Genomic DNA, 22,022 nt, shown 5'->3' on the forward strand with positions numbered 1-22,022 from the left:
TCGCAGTGGGTCATAAAATATCAAAGATAAGTAGAGAAGGCGTGCACAATTTCGGCTTGTACAATTCGTTTTAGCAAAGCTTCCCCCTTCTTTACTTGTCTTTGATATTTATGACCCACCCAAGTTGGGTGGTGTGCTGCTTTGCTGCTTTGGATTGTAGTAAGACCGCTTTGTCAAATATCCTAGTACTCTCGGCATAGTCGATTGAAGACGCCGCAATTTCCAGAGGGGCGGGTGAAACCACATAATCCTGGAGTGATCTTTTGTCTACGCCTGCGCCTTTCACCGCCGGTGAGTGGTATGTAGGCAAGCTGAATATTATGAAGAACACGTCCCTGTGCAGAGTGGCGCAGTTATCACCCAGGACATCCGGGCAGACTGCCTGCGCAAACTGGCCTTGTGGAGGGCTCCGGGCCATGACAAGCTGCATGGGTACTGGTGGAAGAGGCTGGCAAGCCTGCATTCTTACCTTCGGAGAGCCTTACAGAGGGTGATAGATGGCCACAGTGACATTCCGGGATGGTTGACGTCTGGCGCTACTACTCTCCTGCTGACTTGGTTGCAAGGAGCACCTGATAGTGGATAAGATGATTCTGGAGGACGCCCATACGAAAGGGCGAAATTTGGTCATGGCATACCTGGATTTCAAAAAGGCGTTTGATAGTGTGTCGCATGAGTGGATTCTACATGCTTTGACGATGCATCGATTCCACCCGTCTCTGGTCGCAACTATTGCTCGTAGCATGCAGAACTGGAGAACGACAATGCACATATGCGACCAGGGAAGATGCAGGGTCACTACCGGCAACATATCTATAAGAAGAGGCATATTTCAAGGTGACACATTATCCCCATTACTGTTTTGCCAGGCGCTAGACCCAATCAGTTTTGAGCTCAACCGATTGCCTTTGGGATACAGAATCAGCTGCAGAGACGCCGAGTTGACTATCAATCACTCTTGGTACATGGACGACATTAAACTCTACGGGAAATCTACGAAGGATGTGACTACCCTCGTGTCTACCGTGGGTGGTGTTGGCGATGACATCCGCATGAATCTCAACCCGGCCAAGTGTGCCATGCTGCACGTCAGGAGAGGAAAACCAGATGAAGGATACTCTATCCAGGTTGGCGATGAGACCATTGCAGAGTCACTACAACTCAATGAAACATACAAGTACCATGGAGTAGTGCAAGCAGCCACGATACCTCACTCGTAGCTCAAGACGCAACTCACCGCAGAATACAAAAAGAGATTACATTTGCTTCTGACCAAATGCGAGAAACATGATCAAGGCCATCAATACGTATGCTTTGCCGGTTATGGCATAATATTAATAGTTATGGAATCGTAAATCGGACCGAGGCTGAAATAAAGACCACAGATCGAGCGACAAGATCAGTCTTGACTGCGTCTGGATTTCACCACCCCAAAGCCTCAGTCAACAGGCTCTACATGAAGAGGGGAGATGGAGGCCGGGGCTTGGTCTCTTGTGAGGATATGCACGGCCGGAGCATGTGTGGCCTGGCCCCCTACATGAGTACCAGCCCAATGGCCAGAATAAGCCTGTTTTATCAGTATCATCAACAAAAAATCCTACAACAAAAAGCCACTCAATAACTGCAAAGGCCGGGCGGCTAATTTCCTGTCGAATTTGGATCTTCCAGCAGCTGGACCAGCTTTACCCAATAAGCATACAATTAAGCAAGCGTGCGCAATGCGAAAATCCAAAGCACTTTCCACTGTGCCGCTGCATGGGAGATATTGGAGCCGCTTGGAGGAAAATCGCCTAGATAAGGAGCTTACCTTCATGTGGCTAAAATCAAGGACACTGAAACCTTCAACTGAAGGCATGATTATGGCAGCACACGACCAATCCCTCAAAACGAAAAAATTCCCGATACGCCAAAATGAAGTCAATTGCTCGAACTGATGCCAATTGCAGGCTTTGCAAGGGCAGCCCAGTTCTTGCTCGGACCAGTTACATCGAACGTCATAACCGGATAGTCAAGTAGTGTATGTGCACTTCGAAACGTGTAAAGCACGGGATCCACATACTGGTGCTTCACGATTCGACCACCAGCTCAAGGCATTGGTCAAAAGGGATCGGTATCGGCTCTATTGGGAGTATTCGGTCCCAACTCCCAAAAATGGCAACTTTGTCCGGTATACCCTATCCTTGGTCATGTACATACAATTATCCCTTCACTGTGCATAGTTCGAAACTTCCCCCCCCCCCCCCCCCCCCACACACACACAATGGTTGCCTGCTTTCCTTTGTCATCCACAACCATTCAACGCGGTGAACCCCTCGATAGGCGATTTGCCTTTGGGTCATCCTAATAGAGTTATTAACTGACCTGAAACTATCAGCAAACAGGCCAGATCTGCTCCTTGTTGATGACAAGGAGCGCATCGCATACATTATAGACATCAGCGTCCCTGGTGAGAACAACATCAATAAGGAAATGGCTGAAAAACGCTCGAAATATTATGACTTGAAGCGGGAGATTTCCAGAATTTGGTCCCTGACCCATGTTGACGTGGTCCCTGTGGTTGTCTGTGCCCTGGGAGGCTTGGTGAGAGAGACTCCTCAATGCCTTCGGACTGTGCAGGGAGGAGACCTGGCTATTGTGCAATAGGAGGCTATCCAAGGTTCCGTTAAAATTCTAAGAACTGTCCTTAAGATGTAGATGCACATCTGCTGCGTTTTCATGTTCAATAGCCAAGAGACTTGAATACCGATTGAAAAAGATATTTCCTTTGTTACTACCTTCATTGGTTGATGTACTTTGATTTAGTACTCGGACGCTGGCCAGTTTAGGCTTTTGCACTTGGCTACAATTTGCATAGGCCATACTTGAGTCCTGGTGTCGGCTTTTTCCCTTGTGCTACTTTAGAGCGGACTCTAGAGGCGTCAGTAATAGACTGGTACTGATTCCGAATCCCAATGTCAAAATAATCCCCATAACAACATCATTCGGCTCACCAAGTTTCGAGCTTTGACTGATCTCAACGTTCTTATCACTTGTAAAATACCTGTCGCTGCAAATTCTTTATTATTGTTTTGATGCTGGAGTTCGGATTGAGGTTCATTCCTTTCTTCCTCTTCCTTCCCCTATTTCCTGTCCCTTTGGTTTTTAGCTTTTTATTTTTCACTTTCTTTTTGCTGTCCCACCCATGGAAATATTTTCCCGGTGGGTCAGGCTTATCGCCTTCGAAAGAAGTGAATAAAGGAGACATAATAATAATAATGCATGGCCAATTTTGGCTGATGCTGCAGGATGCTGAGCTGGATCGAGGGCTCTCCTTTGCGTGGTTGCGGTCTTCTGCCTTGCGTCCGGCGACAAAAAGTATTGTCATGGCCATACAGGACCAGGCTATCGCAACACGGAACTTGCAAGAGATATTTAATCGAGGAACGGGTGTGTCAACGAAAACGAGCTGCAGGATGTGTGGAAAGGACGAGGAAACGGTTTTCCACCTTATTGGAGCATGCACGGCTTTTGCTGGAAGTCACTATGTCAATCGGCACAACAGGTTAAGCCTAGTTCACATTCGACGCAACGCCGACGGTACGGGACGTATTAGGGCTTGTCGGGAGGGCTGGGGTGAGCTGTAATTTACAAAGCAAAATATCTTCACTGGACGTTGTGCAGGAAGTATGGTGCATCGGACATTTCGAATAAGTACACAAGTCACCAACTCACTAACGTCGTGTACAGTGCTGAAACGGATGTGTCAATTTACTGGGAAGTGCCAATTCCAACAGCAGCGCCCGTTGGAGCAAACAGACCCGACATTGTTATCAAAGGCAAAGATGAAGCGTTGCTTGTGGACGTAAGTGTCCCTCTGGATAGGAACATCCGCCGAAAATCTGTAGAAAAGATACAGAAATATCAAGGCCTGACGCGTGAGGTGGAACAGCTGTGGCAGGTTCGGACCAAGATCGTGCCAGTGATTGAGGGGGCATTAGGTGGATTAACCCCCTCGACTGCTGACTTTGTGAGGGAACTGGATGCCAAAGCCAGCGTATCCATCTTGCAAAAGGAGGCGCTCCTTGGCACAGTTGTCATCATCAGGTCAATAACTCAGATGAATAACAATTACCCTCCAATAAGTTACATTGGTTTGCGAATGCCCATGGTTCGAACTATAGTATTAGTTGAAGCCCCTCTTTCCAGAAACTAATTATGATCATACTTCGAAATATTAATCAAATAATCTACGTGGAGATAAAAGTTTAATAATAGCTATGAAAAGTATGAATGCCGCAGACATCACCACGCAACATGACAATTAGTTCAGGATTTGAGAGCGTGTGTTTCCAGAATCGATTTTCAAGCTCCGATCATCAGTGGAAATACGGAACTAAAGTGATCAAGGGAAAAACAAAGGTTAAAAATCCAAAGAAGTGTGACACATGACGCGTAAGTATTACAAAAAGTGAGGGCTAAGGATAAAGAGTAAGTGTGACAAATGGGCATGAACAGTGCAGAAACAACTCATGAACACGGGGTGCAAACTCACCAAAATAACCAAAGTGCTACAACATGTTCTTTTTGCTCACACAAATCGGGCTTATGCGTACGAATACAAACAGCTTCAAGGACCTTCAACTACTGGACATACCGGGCACGACACAGTACAGAGAAGTGGGAATCATCATACACACTCAAACAATCGGGACGAGATAACAAATGCAAGTACACAGCTGACTTCTTTCGAATTTCACCCTCATCAGCTCCATCACCTTCCCTGCCACCTGACTCCTCCTCGTCCGTTTTATCACCATCACCACCAGCCGTCTCATCGTCATCCGCCTCGTCATCATCCGCCTCGTCGTCATCTGTATCTTCGTCATCCGCCGCATCATCACCCAACTCATATTCACCGCCAGTCAGTCGTCTGATACCATCCGTGTTCTCCTTCCTACGTCTGTCCCGTGCCACTGTCCTTAGCTCATCCACGTCTCGAGATTGTGTTCCGTTTAGCTTCTGGCTTCTGTTCTCCTTCGATGCTCCGCGTGGGCCTTGGCCATTCCTAGCATAATATACATACGTATTTCGGTTGAATAATTGGCGGTCGACCTCCGTGGTCTCTGGACACACCGATCAGGCGCCAGAGGGTGCTGCGGTAACATGTTGTAGCACTTAGGTTATTTTCGTGAGTTTGCACCCCGTGTTCATGAGTTGTTTCTGCACTTTTCATGCACATTTGTCACACTTACTCTTTATCCTTAGCCCTCACTTTTTGTAATACTTACGCGTCATGTGTCACACTTCTTTGGATTTTAACCTTTGTTTTTCCCTTGATCACTTTAGTTCCGTATTTCCACTGATGATCGGAGCTTGAAAATCGATTCTGGAAACACACGATCTCAAACCCTGAACAAATTGTCATGTTGCGTGGTGATGTCTGCGGCATTCATACTTTCAATAGTAATATTAATCACTTGCCAATAACAAACACAACAATAATACCATCAGCCCCCAAGGCCCCCCATTCACCGGTTTTGACGGTGCTTCCCTGATGTTGAATGAAAAGAATTATATCGCTGCCTTCAGTGCTATTTTGTCGCTGAAGGGCTCGATTTCAGGTTTGATGACGGTTACTTTTCAACGGATTTTGTTTTCTGATTTAGCTCTCTTGCTATTTCTGTACCTGCTTGTGTTAAGTCTCTTTCTAGCAGATTAGTTGAACATGTACAGTAGGTATCGGTTATAGCGTGGGTGTTTGAAAAACGACATTTGATTCTTATTGCCGATATTTCTTACACACGATAAATCACGTGTGACATATCTTATGCACGTGTGACATTATGACATATTCATATGCGCGCACGTTTGGCATGTGGACACGTACACATGATACACACGGATCAGACTCGCGGTTGTAGGCGCTAGGCGACTGCGGAGCAGCAGATACGAGAGAAGTCGGAAGAAAGAGTCCGACTGGACAGAAAAAGTGATTCTCCAATGCTCCCTTGGGCATAACTCTCTTTTTGTGTTGAATATTATTGTAATGAGTATGCACAGAGCACAGATGTTATTACTACAGGCGATACACTTTGCACTAATCTTGCATATTTTGGTACACAAAATCCATTCTTAGGGCCGATATATTCTACTATGCGATAATACTGCTTGTAAGAATAAATATACACATAAAATATGTGTTATGATTATGAAAAAATGAGTGTTCATTCTTGTAGGCAGTTTATTCTTGTATACGACCACACTATAACCGATACGCACTGTATAATAGATTGTACGTGCTTCTTTGTGGATTTGTTGTTCACAGTGCTTCTCTCTTTTTTCTTTCTTTTTTTCTCAGTCTCCTTTATTATAATATTATTATTTTCTTTACATACAACAGCAGTACTCTCCATGGTCTTAAGGTAGCAGCCTACCCATATATTTCATATGGCATTCAATTGACCGTAACTTTGGTGTCTCTCAATGGATTTGAGTGAACTTTTCGCCACACACTCCTGCCACTATGCTGGCCCTCTGGACATGATTTAAAAGTTCTTGCGCCTCACTGACAGGCTTTCCAGGTAGGCATGGCCCCGTAGGGTCCAGCGGATAATGCTCCGAAAATGTTCATATGATGCTAACCATAATGCTCCAAAAACTGCCTTATAATGCTGATTATATTGCTTACGTCGTGACAAACTGTTGACAGTTCTTGAGTCTTTCCTGATGGAGGATGATGTTCGGCTGGTTAGAGTGCTGTTGACCAACACAACTCTGCAGGTACGCATCGGCAGGGCAGTATCAGAGTCCCTTGAAACTACAATTGACACCCCGCAGGGTGATTCTCTCTCCCCGGTGTTGTTTGTTATATACTTAGAGGCAGCACTGGGAAATCTGAGGAGCACCCAGGTGGCACGAAACAGACCGCCAATGGATCAAAGCATCAACATTCCATTTGAGCTTGTCTACGCAGATGACACCGATTTCATAAGCCTTAGTCGTCAATGGCTCACAGAGCTCGAACCGGTCATAGACCACACTCTCGGGCAGTGGGCCCTGAGAGTCAACAACACCAAAACTGAGTGGACAGAGCTGGGTCGATCTGTAGACAGAATTGACGAGCGCTGGAGGACATCCCGAAAGCTGGGCTCACTCCTGGGTGACATTGAGGATGTGACACGTCGCAGGCAATTGGCCGAGGCTGCCTTCCGATCCATGTGGTCTCTTTGGAAGCGCCGAGGACTGATCCGAGAGCCTCTGCGTATGAGGTTGTACTGCGCCTTTATCATGCCGATACTTCTCTATAATTCAGGCACCTGGGGTCTGACGGTTGCTAGCGAACGCTCCCTGGACGCTTTCCATAGAAGGCAACTCAGGTCACTTCTCGGCATCACATGGCCACAGAAGATTAGTAATTTGGCGTTGTATGCCCGATGTGGAGTGGAGCCGGTGTCGGACTTGATCCGAAATTCACGCTGGAGTCTATTCGGGCATGTGCTTCGCCTGGGTAAGGACACGCCAGCACGATTGAGCATGGAGCAATACTTTCAGGCACCCGAGGGGAGGTACCGTGGGAGGCCGAGGGTGACACTACCAATAAAGCTCCACACCGATCTGTCCCAGTCGAACAATGGGCACCTGCGGAGTGTTGAGGACTTGCGCCGTCTGGAGCGGATTGCTGTGGACCGTCCAGCATGGAACGCGCTGGTGAAGAGTGTTTGTGCACACCCTCGTCACGAGTAGAAACAGCCATGGCACCCTTATAAACTCATAACAACCATTCTATAATAATATTACTATTTGAATCTTTTAATAATTATCTGGCAACTCAACCTCATACGTATAATTATCTGGCCACCCATTGACCATGATGCTACATGAGGAGACAATAGTGATGACATTTTTCCAATGAGACCAATTTTATGACGCTCCATGTTACTGAAGGACTAACTTCGATCATTGGTTTTGTAGAGCCCCATTCGTATAATAATAATAATAATATTGCTTCAGCAAGGGATATAATGCTCTTGGTTTAGGACAAAAATGGAAGAAAGTCTGCACATTGTCAAACTTCCAGGAAGTTATGCATATCGTTGATCTGCATCTGAAGCTGCCACCTTATCTCTCACGAGCTCCACCACTTCTTAGCACTATAAGACATGATCGCTTCTCCATTGATTGTTCTCCATTCCAACTTTGATGCAGGGTTGTGGTAGAATAGTCGGTGTATCAAATCTTTCCCTAAATATCCATGTAGTGAGAGATGAAACCATTATTGCAGGTAGTCATTCATTGTTGGGATGAAGTTAATCTTGGCAAATAGTATTCCTGCCTGCAGACAAGCTTTCACTGCGTCCACTCTGTGAATAATGTCTTCATCTGAAACACCAGACGTGAGGCCAGCTCCTGAGATCCGATCTCACATGGAGAGCCCTCGCATTTGCGGAAATCCTGAAATCACGTGGTCAGAAGTTAATTTGCCACTCTACATCCTTTTCTTGTGCTCTCATCTTCTCCTCGAGATGGTGTGTACCGTGTAGACGTACATATATGGCTTGCCACAATACTCTTCTTTTGTCTGATAGCATTTGACTGTATGCCTGGCATTACTACCGTCCACAACTAACTGTACGTGCTTCATCAGGAAAGTAAGACAGGCGCTGCTGAGCAATCAACTTGGTACTAAGTCCATGAGAAATTCTAGTTCTTTTCGAGCCTCCTGAGCTGGACTCGGCAAAGGCAGTTCTTTTGGAACGAGGTATTTCTGTTTTTAGGCGCTCCTTCATCCTGGTCCAAATTTAGCAATGCATCAGTGTCTACTTCAGTATCGCTAGAGATGCTATCGCCAGAGCCTCTGGCACAACTAGAAAACTCTGCTTCGTCTGTTTGGTATTCACTTCGCGTATGTCTCCTCCATAGCTCTCCATTATTCTAAAAGTAAAAGAAACCTATGGTTGATAAATATGGATTGGTGGTAAAGACACATCTGGCAATATGGCGGTAAACACACGCCTGCCCGCACACGCTCTCTAAGCTGCAAAGTTCTAGCACAGAGCTCTCCTTCTCACCACCACCACCATCAGTTCGCGCCTGGCGCCTAGTCGATGCATGGTTGGCGGTATCCGACATAGCAGGCTGGTACATCTAGTAGCGCATGGCACATAGAAGATGACACAGCAACGACATAGCTCGATTGCGACGTACGTTTCGTCCCCGCTGGACTCATCAGGCAATCTTCTTCTTGGATGTCTTCATACGAAGCTTGGCTCGGGAGAATGAAGTTGAAGACACCACTGCAGCTGTACTTATGGTTGATAAATATGGTGGTAAAGACACACCTGGCAATATGGCGGTAAACACACGCCTGCCCACACACGCTCTCTAAGCTGCAATGGTGGTGGTGGTGAGAAGGAGAGCTCTGTGCTAGAACTTTGCAGCTTAGAGAGCATTATTCAGCATATTTGTTGGCATAATTGTGGCATAATCAAAAGCATAATTAAATTTTGACGATTGGCCGAGCATAGTCCGCCAATGGCTAACACTGACACAATACATGTAGCAGAAGACTGATGGTGCAACGGTTGTGCAATCATAAAACCAAGATTCATGAGGTTTTCGTTCTGGAATTTGACATACGGACTGGTTGTTGTGATAAATGTAGTATTATTATTATTTGAAACTCGGATGTTGAGCCATAAATAAATGTAGAAAAGAAAAGGACATATGGATACGAGTTAAGAGTAACTCTCCATCACTGTAACATGATACTACATGTATATACAGTCAGAAAGAGCAATAACTAGGCACAAAACTGACAGAGTACTGAGACATTCGACGTCCTGACACCTAGCTTCAACACATCTCCGTAGCGCTAACCGACAGCCTTCCAACTTGGAAGGTTCAAGGTTATGAAAAGACCAAAGAGGGGAAGGCAAGCGCAACGAAAACGAGCAAAAGCTACAGTCCCAACGGAACAAAGAATGTCGATTGTTACTGGACGATGACGAGACCAGTACGATATTGACAAAGCGGTCTAACTACAATTCGAAGCAGCAAAGCAGCACACCACCCAACTTGGGTGGGTCATAAATATCAAAGATAAGTAAAGAAAGGGGAAGCTTTGCGAAAATGAATTGTACAAGCCGAAAGCCAAACTCCTACAGTGTTGAAGCTAGGTGTCAGGACGTCAATGTCTCAGTACTCTGTCAGTTTTGTGCCTAGTTATTGCTCTTTCTGACTGTATAATAGTTCCCAGTTACAGTGATGGAGAGTTACTCTTAACTCGTATCCATATGTCCTTTTCTTTTCTACATTATTATTATTATTTCAGAACTAAATATTGCGACAGAGCTTTCGGCCATATTTTCAATTCATTGCATTCCCAACTCATCACAACCACGCGCTCTTCAGCCGAACCATACAGACACCAGCAAGGACACTTCCGTTGAGAGATAATATTGCTCCACGCCTCTAGACAGCTGTTTCGCTCCCTGTCGGAGCTCATCAGTAGAGGATGATAATGATGATAATGGAGGAATGATCATTCTTATACACCAAAAATGGCGCAAGTGCGCGCTTTCCACATATATCAATGGCATATGCAAGCTGCTAAAATGGTAAAGTGTGAGAACAGCGATAAATAATCATAGTACGCGCACATTGGTGGAGAAACACACCACACAAGCGACGAAAATCTTACTCGGAATACTGATGCCAATGGAAAGTACATGTATGTTGTTTATTATTATGATGTTGCAATGTCCATGTATGCAGGCGAGGCGAGACTCACCGCCGAGATCCCCCAACGCGACAGGCTCGGTTGCCGTTCAGGATTCACACCGACCTGTCCGCCCGTCAACAGGATCGACAGCGGGAGGCCCCACTGATGCCGATGTCGATGCACACCAGGAAACCTAGTCGTGAGTGTGATACTAACAGGTCTAGTAGCAACCACTGACAAACGAGAGGCCAGCTGGGGCATTCACTCCAGTCAGGGATGCTTGGTCGACGCTTCGTATCAGCAGCTCAGCTCAGTTTGATCAAAGATGTTGCAGATGTGTCTTGCTTTCCTCCTTCCTTCTTCACCGACTCGTCTTGTCATCTCTCCTTCTTTCTTCACCGACTCTTCGTGTATTATCTCTCAACGGAAGTGTCCTTGCTGGTGTCTGTATGGTTCGGCTGAAGAGCGCGTGGTTGTGATGAGTTGGGAATTATTATTATTCCCGTAGCTATGCAGAAGACGTTAGTTCAGTAACGTCTGGCGCTAGCCAGGGTCCACACAGCTTTAATTTGGTGTTTGTTTATTTGTTTGTTTGTTTGTTTGTTTGTTTGTTTGTTTGTTTGAGTCACGCCTGGCGCTATCTCGTATCTGTCCCGTACCGTATCGCACAGCTGGCCATATATTTGCTGGCTCCCGTATCTGTCCCGTACCGTACCGTACCATCAAACACAGCTGGCTACAAACAGCTGGCCACAATATTATGTACATGTACATGTATACGACTCCCTGTGTGTTGCAACTGTGCTTGAAGGGGACGGTTGCACTTTTCTGGCTCTGGGTCCACCAGAGTTGCCCCTGGCGTATTTCTGAATTTGCTGGGGCGAGGGTTCCGCGACGCGGTCGCCAAGGCAGTATCTTTTCAGTCACGACCGTTGTCGTCCTCGTCTCTCCATTCGCGGTGGTGTAGCTGACCCCCGAATGGTTTCAAACTGCGAAGCTCGGAGGAGTACAGTGGTGGCAGAGGCATGAGCTGTGAGTGGAGACGGTTGCTGGAGATGGATGGTGATGCAGGGAGAAGAGTTACGCTGCCTGACGCCGCGTGGGAAATTGTTTGAACCTGCAATTTCAGTTCGAGCGCGGTGGACTTCTAGACGATGTGTCCTCATGGCTGTTTTTCAACGCTTGGCCTATCGCTGATATCCCTGCGTGGGATGTTCTTCCAGTGGAGTCCAGGTGGGACTTCGGGTGCCCACACTCCATCACCTGGTTGATTGTTTCGGAACTGCAAAAATAATTATTGTTTCCTATTTTTTGCGCATCTCTTGTCATCTCTCTTTTCTATACGTCGCACACCAGATGTACTACTATCGCCGTCTTTCTCTTGCTTTCTCTCCCTGCTTGCTGTTTTTTTGTTTCTGTTGCCACTGTCCCTCATCATACCCATGCTTGGGTGGTGGGCGGCGTGACCCGTTAGGGTAGCTGCCAATACAGTACGACTGCCTGATGTATAGAGAGACTTTCTGGAAAGAAATAGGGAGACGAGGAGGAAATGAAATTAGAATGGATGTTAGTTGCCGAATAGGTGATAGAATGCGTCAGTAAAAACATACTTTGGAAGAGACATCCCGTCGTCTCCAAAATAGGCGTGAACGGGCGAGTCAGCGCCGGTCACAGGAAACGTCGGCAGAGAGATCCCGTCGACTCCAGAACGCGCGTGCTCGGCAGAGTCAGCGCCGTTCCAGGAAACATTTCCATCAGTTCCCACAACATGCACGATGAGCTAAGTAACAAAGCATAGCGTAGGGCCCTGAGCTTCCAAGCTCTCTCGTTATTAATATTATGAAATGACCCAAAGGCAATGTGCCTATCGAGGGGTTCATTTGATTGAAAGAACAGTAGATGTAGATGTATGTACAAAGACAAGTAGGGATTGATGAGGAGAGAAATAGGGAAAATCAACTGCAAGTTGGCGGAATTCCGTTCATTGCATAAGCATGGTCAGATGTAAATTTCCTGAGTATTGACTTCGTACCTGGTCAGTATAGGAAATAAAACCTCGTAAAAGACCTCGGCTTCGCCTCGGTCTTTTACTCGGCTTTTATTTCCTATTGACCTCTTATCCCATGGTACGAAATGATTTGGGCCATTTCAGCCAATCAGCGACCGTTCTGAGCGGGGGTTGAGCGATATACCCCGCCGGGGTCAATAATATACCCCGCTGGGGTCACAATCGTGCGAATATTCCCCGGGTCACGCCAATAAAGGAGATTTTAGTGCTGGTCACGCTCTATTTGGGACAGTTATTATTATTATTTTGCTTGTTTGCGTTGGCATCAACCTGCATAAAGCAGGTATATAGCCTTCGCTTAAGCTGCCGTAAAAAAGGAAGCTCATCCTAAGCGAGAGGGCTAGAGCGGAGAGGGAAATATAACGATAACGAGATACAGAATACAAAGAAATCCAATGAGTTCAACGTACAATAGGGCTTGAAAGTGATGACGTCAAAAACGGCCAGGGAGTACTAAGTTGACATCAGATTTCTATTTTGGATCCACTAAGGTGTGACTTTGCTATTGCCTCAGTATGTAGGTGCATAGCAACCCACTCATGTCGTATGCAGGGGTGACTTTTACTTCGCCACCAGTTGTAACCCCGGCCCCAGTAGCCAAATCAGTCAGTTTCACTGGTAACATCACCTTGCTGAGAGTAAGACGGCTTGAAATGTGCTTGGATCCATACAAAAACTGGATCCAAGTGGATCCAATTTTTGAATTTTTGAAATTGTTGCTATGCTGTGACGTAGCACTTTCAAGCCCTATAGACCAATCCCGAAAAGATTGTCTGGGTTCGAAAGGGGGCATGTCACCTGAGAGTACACTGTACAACACATACATGGCACTACCTGATCAGCATGCGGCACAAGACGTGTTTGATAGTTCGCGTGTGAATGCGAGGGTAAGTACACGGTTTTCTCGTTAGTTGCATGCAAAAGAGACGATGCGACAGACAGCAAAGCCCTTTGTAGTTTTCTCTCTCGCACTGGTAATGGTCTGCTGTTGGAGTTGAAATGCTAAGACATAATCCTTGTTTCGCTCTTCTGGGTAGTGTGAAGAGGTCAACGAACATGTAGAGCTCACTTTGATGAAGTAGGCAAGGCTGTGAGCGCTGTGGCTCAAAGCGATAGGCCCTAAATCTTACGAGATATTTCGAGTGCTATTGCTTGTTGCGAGCGCTTCGTTTTCGATGAGTCCTGCCTCTTTCCTGGCCGCTGCCCTCCTATAGGATCAACCACGAAGTGACTGAACTCATCTGCGGCCGATCAATGTTATATTACACAAGAAGATATCGTTTTCGCCAAGCCAGTGCCCCACCAAAGACCATCGCCGTGTCACACCGTCGGAACGAGTTCATGATGAGAAACATCATTCGCGCGTGATGAAGAACTATTTCGAAAGACAACAATCATAGTCTTTACCCCCGGGACGACAACTATGCGCACGTCCTGCAAGGGGAGAATGTCACCAGCGACATCAACGAAGACGACGGCAGTATTTCGGAAACCTGGAGTCAGCAGAGGTCGTCAAGCTCCTCCGCGACCCGGTCCATGTACAGTATAGGTGACATGTCGACACGAGCGTGCGGAAACACTGCATACACTGTAGTAATGTTGCGAGAGTTTGCGGAAGGAGTCCAAGTCGGGAAATCCATCAGCTCCAAAAGCTACCTGTAGGCGGGCGATGAGACTCCAGCTTCAGACTACAACAGTCAGGACTTGTAAATAGTTGAACTTTGTGAAGCAGCAGATCGAGAAGTTAGCTGAAATCGTAGCTGTTGCAGTATGTCGGTGCTATGTAGCTTGCATTTTTTACGGAGAGTCGATCGCCACGCGAATGTTTCTCTCCTCACCGAGAGCTAGCTGGCCTCCAAACTCCGTCAGGGTCTGCCTAAGGTACCGAAGGTCCTTTGACTAGCTGCTGGCAGGACTCCATCAAATCCTTTCGCTTCAGCTCGGCGAGCAAAAGTCTCTCTCTCCTCCGCCATGAGCTGACACACACAAACTGAATAGGGCTTGAAAGTGCTACGTCACAGCATAGCAACAATTTCAAAAATTCAAAAATTGGATCCACTTGGATCCAGTTTTTGTATGGATCCAAGCACATTTCAAGCCGTCTTACTCTCACTCACAGTCTCAGCAAGGTGATGTAACCAGTGAAACTGACTGATTTGGCTACTGGGGGCGGGGTTACAACTGGTGGCGAAATAAAAGTCACACCTGCATGCGACATGAGTGGGTTGCTATGCACCCACATACTTAGGCAATAGCAAAGTCACACCTTAGTGGATCCAAAAATAGAAATCTGATGTCAACTTACTACTCCCTGGCCGTTTTGACGTCATCACTTTCAAGCCAAAACGATGCACTTCACACATTCTGGCTTGCACGCGTGCCCCCTTTCACGAACCCAGACAATCTTTTCGGGATTGGTCTATTCAAAACAAGAAAGAAAGGAAAGAAAAACAGAGCCGAATCTACCGATTGATCCATCAATCGACAAAGGGGACTAATGGGGCTGTTAAGTGATGACGTCACAGTTCCTTCGATACGCATAACAACGATCACACTGGGGACAAACAAAAGTAGCGTCGTCTCCACCGAACCAGTTGTCAGTGGCAACATATAGAATCGTGTACATTTCTTCGTTTCTTCTTTGCTGTTTTCAGTGAGTGTTTTGTTTTCTCTTTGTCCTTGATCTCGACGATGTTGTCGTGCTCACCTTACTGAGACGTCTCTTGTGACTGTAGCCAGTGTCACGGAGGATTTTATTGGCGTGACAAGGTAGATCGCCGAGATCGAGCGTGAAAAACGCTCTGCATTAGTAGCTCCTGTAGAATGTTTTCTGGGATGGCGTATCCATGGTCAACAAAGCAAAGGTGCAAGACAGCACGAGAGATCGTGTAAACGATGTGAACTCCAAAAGGTAAGCTCCTGAACAAGTGGAAAGATATGTGTATTTACAAACTCTCTCTTCATCCATCGATTGCCGCTATGCATTGCATTTTGTCTTCACAGATAATCTGGCCAAATTTATTGTAACTAGAGAGTGCAATCGTGCTTGGGGCCCATCCCAATGTCATCACATGGCTGTGGTGACTATACAACAGAGAAAGACCAAGGAACTACAAGTTACGCTATACTGTCCACTAACACTACCAGTCACTAAACAATCAGCTCATGCGATAACATTGCATGACACTCACCGACAGTACTGACGTTCTACAACTAACTGGCTAACAGTTCTAGCACATCTTGGATGCGCACTCCAACAGCCTTCCAACTTGGAAGGTTCTACGTTATAGAAATAACATAATAATCAGGTTCGGCCTCATTTCCTCTGTGCTGCGCTGATGAGTTTACAAAGAACGAAACAGCATGCTGTCCGCAGATTGAGTATTTTCGCTCCTGCTCTTGTAGTAGTTGAGCACTCTCATGTGGGGTAGTGCCTTTGCTGTTTGCATTACGCAGAGCTCACTGACTTGTCAGTTTGAGCACTCTGGCAAGGTACGTTCAGGCCTGATTGGAAATTTTTATTTCCATTGCTATCAGGTTCGGCCTCATTTCCTCTGTGCTGCGCTGATGAGTTCACAAAGAACGAAACAGCATGCTGTCCGCAGATTGAGAAATAACATAATTGTATAATTAAACCTCGGCTCTCCATCTGTGTTTATGGACTCTTGATATGATATCTCAGACTATACACTCGGTTCCTTGTTATAAGTAAAGAATAAGTATCTAATATTGACAGAGTACGAGGTCAATATAGGAAATAAAAGCCGAGTAAAAGACCGAGGCAAAGCCGAGGTCTTTTACGAGGTTTTTATTTCCTGCGTGCACATGCTACGAGATTGAGTTTAATAATAAAATTCCTATACTATACTGACCAAGTACGAAGTCAATATTAGATTTACCACGACAAACAGTCCGTATTTCAAATTCCAGAACGATAACCTCATGAATCCCGGTTTTATGATTGCACAACCGTTGCACCACCACCTACTCATGCAGTGACAATGCTGCACTAGGCACCGTTCAACTGCGCAACCCCTAGGCAGTCAAATAAGCAGTCAATATACAATGTAGCCCTAAGGAGTGAAATATGCAGGAATATTTGACTGCTTAGGTATGGCAAAAATCTTTGTGAGTCAATACCAAGGGAGTGGTATATATTATAACAAGGAACCGAATGTATATAGAGATATATACACCAGTATGAAAACCGAGGCGAAGCCGAGGTTTTTATAACTGGTGTATATATCTCGATATACACGAGGTTCCTTTGTTATAATATATTTATACCTCTCCATATTCACCGTGTGTGACCTCCTAATGGCTTGTTCCTCGCTGACAACTACTGCTAATTTCCCTTAGCGGTGTATATGGAGATATATACACCACTAAGGGAGAGCATGCCTAAGACTGTAAGTGTATATGGAGTGAGGTATAAATACTATTATAACAAGGAACCGAGTGTATATGTATAGATTATAGACCGGTTAGGAGGTCTATACAGGATATATAGACCGAGTAAAAGACCGAAGTCCCCCGAGGTCCCTTTGTTATACTAGTAATATATTTATACCTCTCCATATTCACCGTGTGTGACCTCCTAATGGCTTGTTCATCGCCGACAACTACTGCTAATTTCCCTTAGCGGTGTATATGGAGATTTATACCTCACTCCATATACACCCACACTCATATACCAGATCTCCCATGAAGTTTATAAATTTCCATATACACTGTTCAATATACACCACTAAGGAGGTATATACACCACTAAGGAGGTATATACACCACTGAGGAAAACCATCAGAAAAAAACTCACTGAGGAGCTTTCTTTCTCTAAAAGGAGTGTATATAGCTTTTATTAGTGCAATTAGGAGTATAATAGATGCAGACATGGCCAGACAACAACGAGTTCATGGAATTTTTAAGGATTTTTATGTTATTCAAAATCGATTTTCGTGTTCCGCTCATCAGTGAATAGTATCCTAATTGCACTAATAAAATTGCTTTCTCCACGCCGACTCTTTGTATATAGCTTTCTTTCTCTAAAGCTATATTCACTCCTTTTTGCTCTTGAGCTTGCGCATGGAGAGGTATAAATATATTATAACAAGGGACCTCGTGTATATCGAGAAATATCGACCAGTTATAAAAACCTCGGCTTCGCCTCGGTTTTTATACTGGTCTATATTTCTCGATATACACGAGGTCCCTTGTTATAATATATACATACATGTATACACCACTAAGGGAGAGCATGCCTAAGACTGTAAGTACATGGAGTGAGGTATAATTATTAGTCATACCGGTACGCGGTATCTTCGCTAGTGCTGCGCGATCAACGCCGATTTTCAATTATTTTTCAAAGGCGGCGAGCTCGCGAGATTCATTTTTGTTGCAACTCAGCATGACACTGACAAAACTGGAACATCAAACAAGACCTGTCATGTATACTCGTACTCGTAGCCGTAACTGCCTTTGACAGTTTGAGTAATGCACTAGCACTGGTCGTACTTGACCACTGGCACTGGCGCTTGACCACTGGCGCTTGAGTTTTGTACAGGTAGTAGTACTAATCTTGAACTAAGCTACTTACTTCTCATCAAACCAGCTTGGACGCTAGCACTTCCCACAGCGAATCACTTTACAAACCTGTTCTTCTTATCTGCCTAGCCTCTACACAGTACAGCTCTGGACTCTCTGGTGACACTGTTTATGTCTTGGTGTCAAGGCCAACTGCAGCTAGCCTAGCCCGTGCATCTGCACATGTAGCACTTCTACGGGATCCACCAGATTTTACAAGTCAAGAGTCTTGGGTTGCAGTGAAGTGATGATCCCCAACCTTGCACTACTTGCCAAAACTCATCCTCTTGTTCCCTCGAGAGTCTCAGTATTTGTCGCGACTAGCACACGAAGGACATTTGCACTGTCCAGCTCGAGCTCCCCCGTTCAAAAAAGTAGGACAGTTTGCTACGGTAGAGTCAATCAAACGTCCAGTTGCAAGCCAAATTTTCAGTTCTCTCGTTTCGGACCTGACACCCACCGGTTTCTTTCTTCAGGAGTACAAGGAGCAATGGGTGCGACCCAAGGAAAACCTGAATCGGGCGATGCAGCAGCAACTGCCTCTGCCGTGGCTGCTCAGCCATCCGCCAACGCCGTGGAGGCCGTCGTTGCCAAAGTCGGAGATTTGAAGGATGGAGAAATGAAGGAGGTTGAAGTTGGCTCCGGGAAAGCGTTGCTGGTGTACAGTGGTGGCGAATACAGTGCCATTGGGCACAAGTGCTCGCACTATGGTGCGCCGCTGATCAAGGGCTCTCTGTGCAACAATCGAGTGCGATGTCCATGGCATGGCGCCTGCTTCAACGTGAAAACTGGCGACATTGAGGATTTCCCGGGCCTGGACTCCGTGCCACGTTTCGGCGTGCGCATTGACGGCGAGGACGTGGTGGTTATCGCCGAGCCGAGCGCGCTGGCCAACTTCCGGCGCACGGCCGACATGGCCGAACCGAAGAGCGATGACGCGAGGGTGTTCGTTATCGTGGGCGGTGGTGGCGCCGCCATGTCGGCTGCAGAGTCGCTGCGTCAGGAGGGCTTTACCGGCCGCATACTGATGTTCAGCAAGGAGGATAGCCTGCCGTACGACCGTCCCAAGCTCAGCAAGGCCCTCAGCAGCACGGCGGAAGCACTTGCGCTGCGCAACGCTGATTTCTTCAAGCAGCACGGCATCGAGTTTGCCGGCGGCAAGGAAGTGGTGTCGGTGGACGCGGCGGCCAGCACGGTGACGTTTGCCGACGGCGCCAGCCAGAGCTACGACAAGGTGCTGTTCGCCACGGGAGGCGCGCCGCGCGCCTGCACATGCCCGGGCGCTGACCTGGATGGCATACACTTGCTGCGCACGGTGCCGGACGGAAACACCATCGCCGCCTCCGTGGAAGGCAAGCATCTCGTCGTCGTCGGCTCCTCGTTCATCGGCATGGAGGTGGCTGCTTGCTTGTGCAGCAAGGCGGCATCGGTCACTGTGGTGGGGCGCTCGCCGATACCGTTCGCTGCTGTCCTCGGCGAGAAGATTGGGCTGGGCATCAGGAAGATGCACGAGGACAAGGGCGTCAAGTTCCAGCTGGGTACGACCGTGACCGAGTTCAAGGGTGAGGGTGGTCATGTCACCAGCGCGGTCCTCGGCAACGGCCAGACTCTGCCGGCCGACATAGTCGTGTGCGGCCTGGGCGTGACGCCCACCACTTCGTACCTGAAGGGCGTCGACGGCATCACCTTCTCCGCGCACGGCTCCGTGCAGGTCGACAGCCGCATGCACGCCGCGGGCGACATCTATGTGGCCGGCGACATCGCTCACTTCCCACTGCCCATCGCCAACGGGCACGTGACCATCGGTCATTGGCAGCTGGCCGCTCGCCTGGGCCGTGCAGCCGCTCAGGGCATGCTGGACAAGACAGCCGCCGGAGCACCTCTGGATACAGTGCCCTTCTTCTGGACGCAGATGTTCGGTAAGAGCCTGCGCTACGCCGGTTATGGGCACGGCCACGATGACATTGTCGTCGAGGGCGATCCCGACGAGTTGAAGTTTGCCGCCGCCTACCTGAAGGGCGACAGCGTGATTGCGGTGGCTGCCATGGGTATGGACCCGCTGGTGTCGCGTGCCGCCGACCACCTGCTGGCCGGCACCATGCCGTCGGCAGCCGACGTCCGTGCTAACCCAGCGTCGCTGCTTGCCGCTTGAGAAGCCGCAGTGCGGCACTGATTGTACTGCGGTAAGAGTCCTGTTTTCGCGTCGCCGCCCGGATGCAGCCATTGTTCGCTGATGATGGGTGTTGTGCACAGCCGCTCCATACAGCGTGCCAGTATCTTTTTTTTGTGACTGCATGTTGCACATGCGCGCGTACTGTGTTTGTTTTTCCCTGGAAGGAATGCGTGACGGCGCGTGCTAGCAGTAATCTGTCGCTGGCTGTTCGTCCGTGTCTTTGTTTTTAGTCAGGCGTCATGGCAATAGCAGCAGCAGCAATCTTTATCAGTCTTGCCGTTGTTGCTGCGCCAAGCCTTTTTCTCGGGGATTGCCTTGAATTTAGTTTGGACGTATGCTTTCAGTATTTGACTTTTTAAGCTTTGTCTTCTATCCGACTTAGACATCGGTTTCACTAGTAGTATGGCTGTAACCATTCTGTTTTCAATGACGGAGCAGCCATGATTTGCGTTTTAAAGATTGATATCCGATACTAAGTCTTTTTTTTACATTTCTTTAATACTTCGGCTGTATTTTGTAGGGCATGGCAGTTCCTTCTGCACTATAAACATGTACCCTGACCACCTGGTGATGTTGTCTGGCTCTGGCAGTGTGATGTTGCCGTAACCCTTGGCAAATACGAGCACTGTAAACTGCCTAATGTTTGCGACCAAGAGTCCAACTGTTGATGGACTCTTGTTTGCGACGTATTAATGTTTGCTAGTTTTGCGAGAAGAGCAGAACGCACGCTTTTAATATCGACCATCGTGAAATCAAACTTCAACCGTGAGTGTACATGTATATGTGTGGCCGCAGTGCTCCACGAACATTTGCCAGCGTAAACTCGCTGGTTCTGAGAGATCGCAAAACTTTAGTGACCCGAACTTTGCTGTCCCCGGGGAAAATTGCGGAAAAAAATCGCAAAAAACGCGGCATAATATGGCATAATTTGCGGTGAATTTGCGGTAAATATGCGGTGAATGCGGCAATTTTCAGTGAGTATGTAGTGAAATCAATCAGTTACAAGTCTCTGGTGTATAAAGCACCCATTATTTGAGTAAAAAGTCGCCACGATGAGACGTTGCTGACCGAAAAGTGCCCTGTGTGTACGTGTAGTGCAACAAAAAAGTTCAAAAAACGCGGGAAAATCGCGGAAAACGCGGTCTTTTAAAAAATCGCAAAAAACGCGGAAAAAAACGCGGCCGCGGAATCGCAATTTTCCCCGGGGACAGACTTTGGGCAGTTTACAGTACATGCCATCAGTGTATGGATAGGCTGGGATATATCGTAGCCCGGTTGTCGTCAACATGGTAGGCTGGGGTATATCGTAGCCCGGTTGTCGTCAACATGGTAGGCTGGGGTATATCGTAACCCGGTTGTCGTCAACATGGTAGGCTGGGGTATATCGTAACCTGGTTGTAGTCAACATGGTAGGCTGGGATATATCGTAACCCGGTTGTCGTCAACATGGTAGGCTGGGATATATCGTAACCCGGTTGTCGTCAACATGGTAGGCTGGGATA

General features: G+C 47.1%; 2 protein-coding genes across 2 annotated transcripts; both read left to right on the forward strand.

The window, feature by feature from the left end:
- Positions 1 to 6,909: 6,909 nt before the first annotated feature.
- LOC135817021 (uncharacterized) lies at positions 6,910 to 7,722 on the forward strand. The gene has a single exon (XM_065330120.1). It carries the CDS (start codon positions 6,910 to 6,912, stop codon positions 7,720 to 7,722), a length of 813 nt encoding a protein of 270 aa, XP_065186192.1.
- Positions 7,723 to 18,374: 10,652 nt separating this feature from the next.
- LOC135818357 (apoptosis-inducing factor 3-like) lies at positions 18,375 to 21,080 on the forward strand. Its single transcript, XM_065331710.1, has one exon. The coding sequence runs from the start codon at positions 18,595 to 18,597 to the stop codon at positions 20,497 to 20,499; it is 1,905 nt and encodes a 634-aa protein (XP_065187782.1). The 5' UTR covers positions 18,375 to 18,594; the 3' UTR covers positions 20,500 to 21,080.
- The last annotated feature ends 942 nt before the right edge of the window (positions 21,081 to 22,022 follow it).

The sequence above is a fragment of the Sycon ciliatum genome, chromosome 5 (assembly GCF_964019385.1).
Source record: "Sycon ciliatum chromosome 5, ocSycCili1.1, whole genome shotgun sequence".
Classification (NCBI taxonomy): domain Eukaryota; kingdom Metazoa; phylum Porifera; class Calcarea; order Leucosolenida; family Sycettidae; genus Sycon; species Sycon ciliatum.

Bases quoted from the DNA above. Each gene is read 5' to 3' on its own strand.
- LOC135817021 (XM_065330120.1), top strand. From the start codon at position 6,910: ATGGATCAAAGCATCAACATTCCATTTGAGCTTGTCTACGCAGATGAC.
- LOC135818357 (XM_065331710.1), top strand. From the start codon at position 18,595: ATGATCCCCAACCTTGCACTACTTGCCAAAACTCATCCTCTTGTTCCC.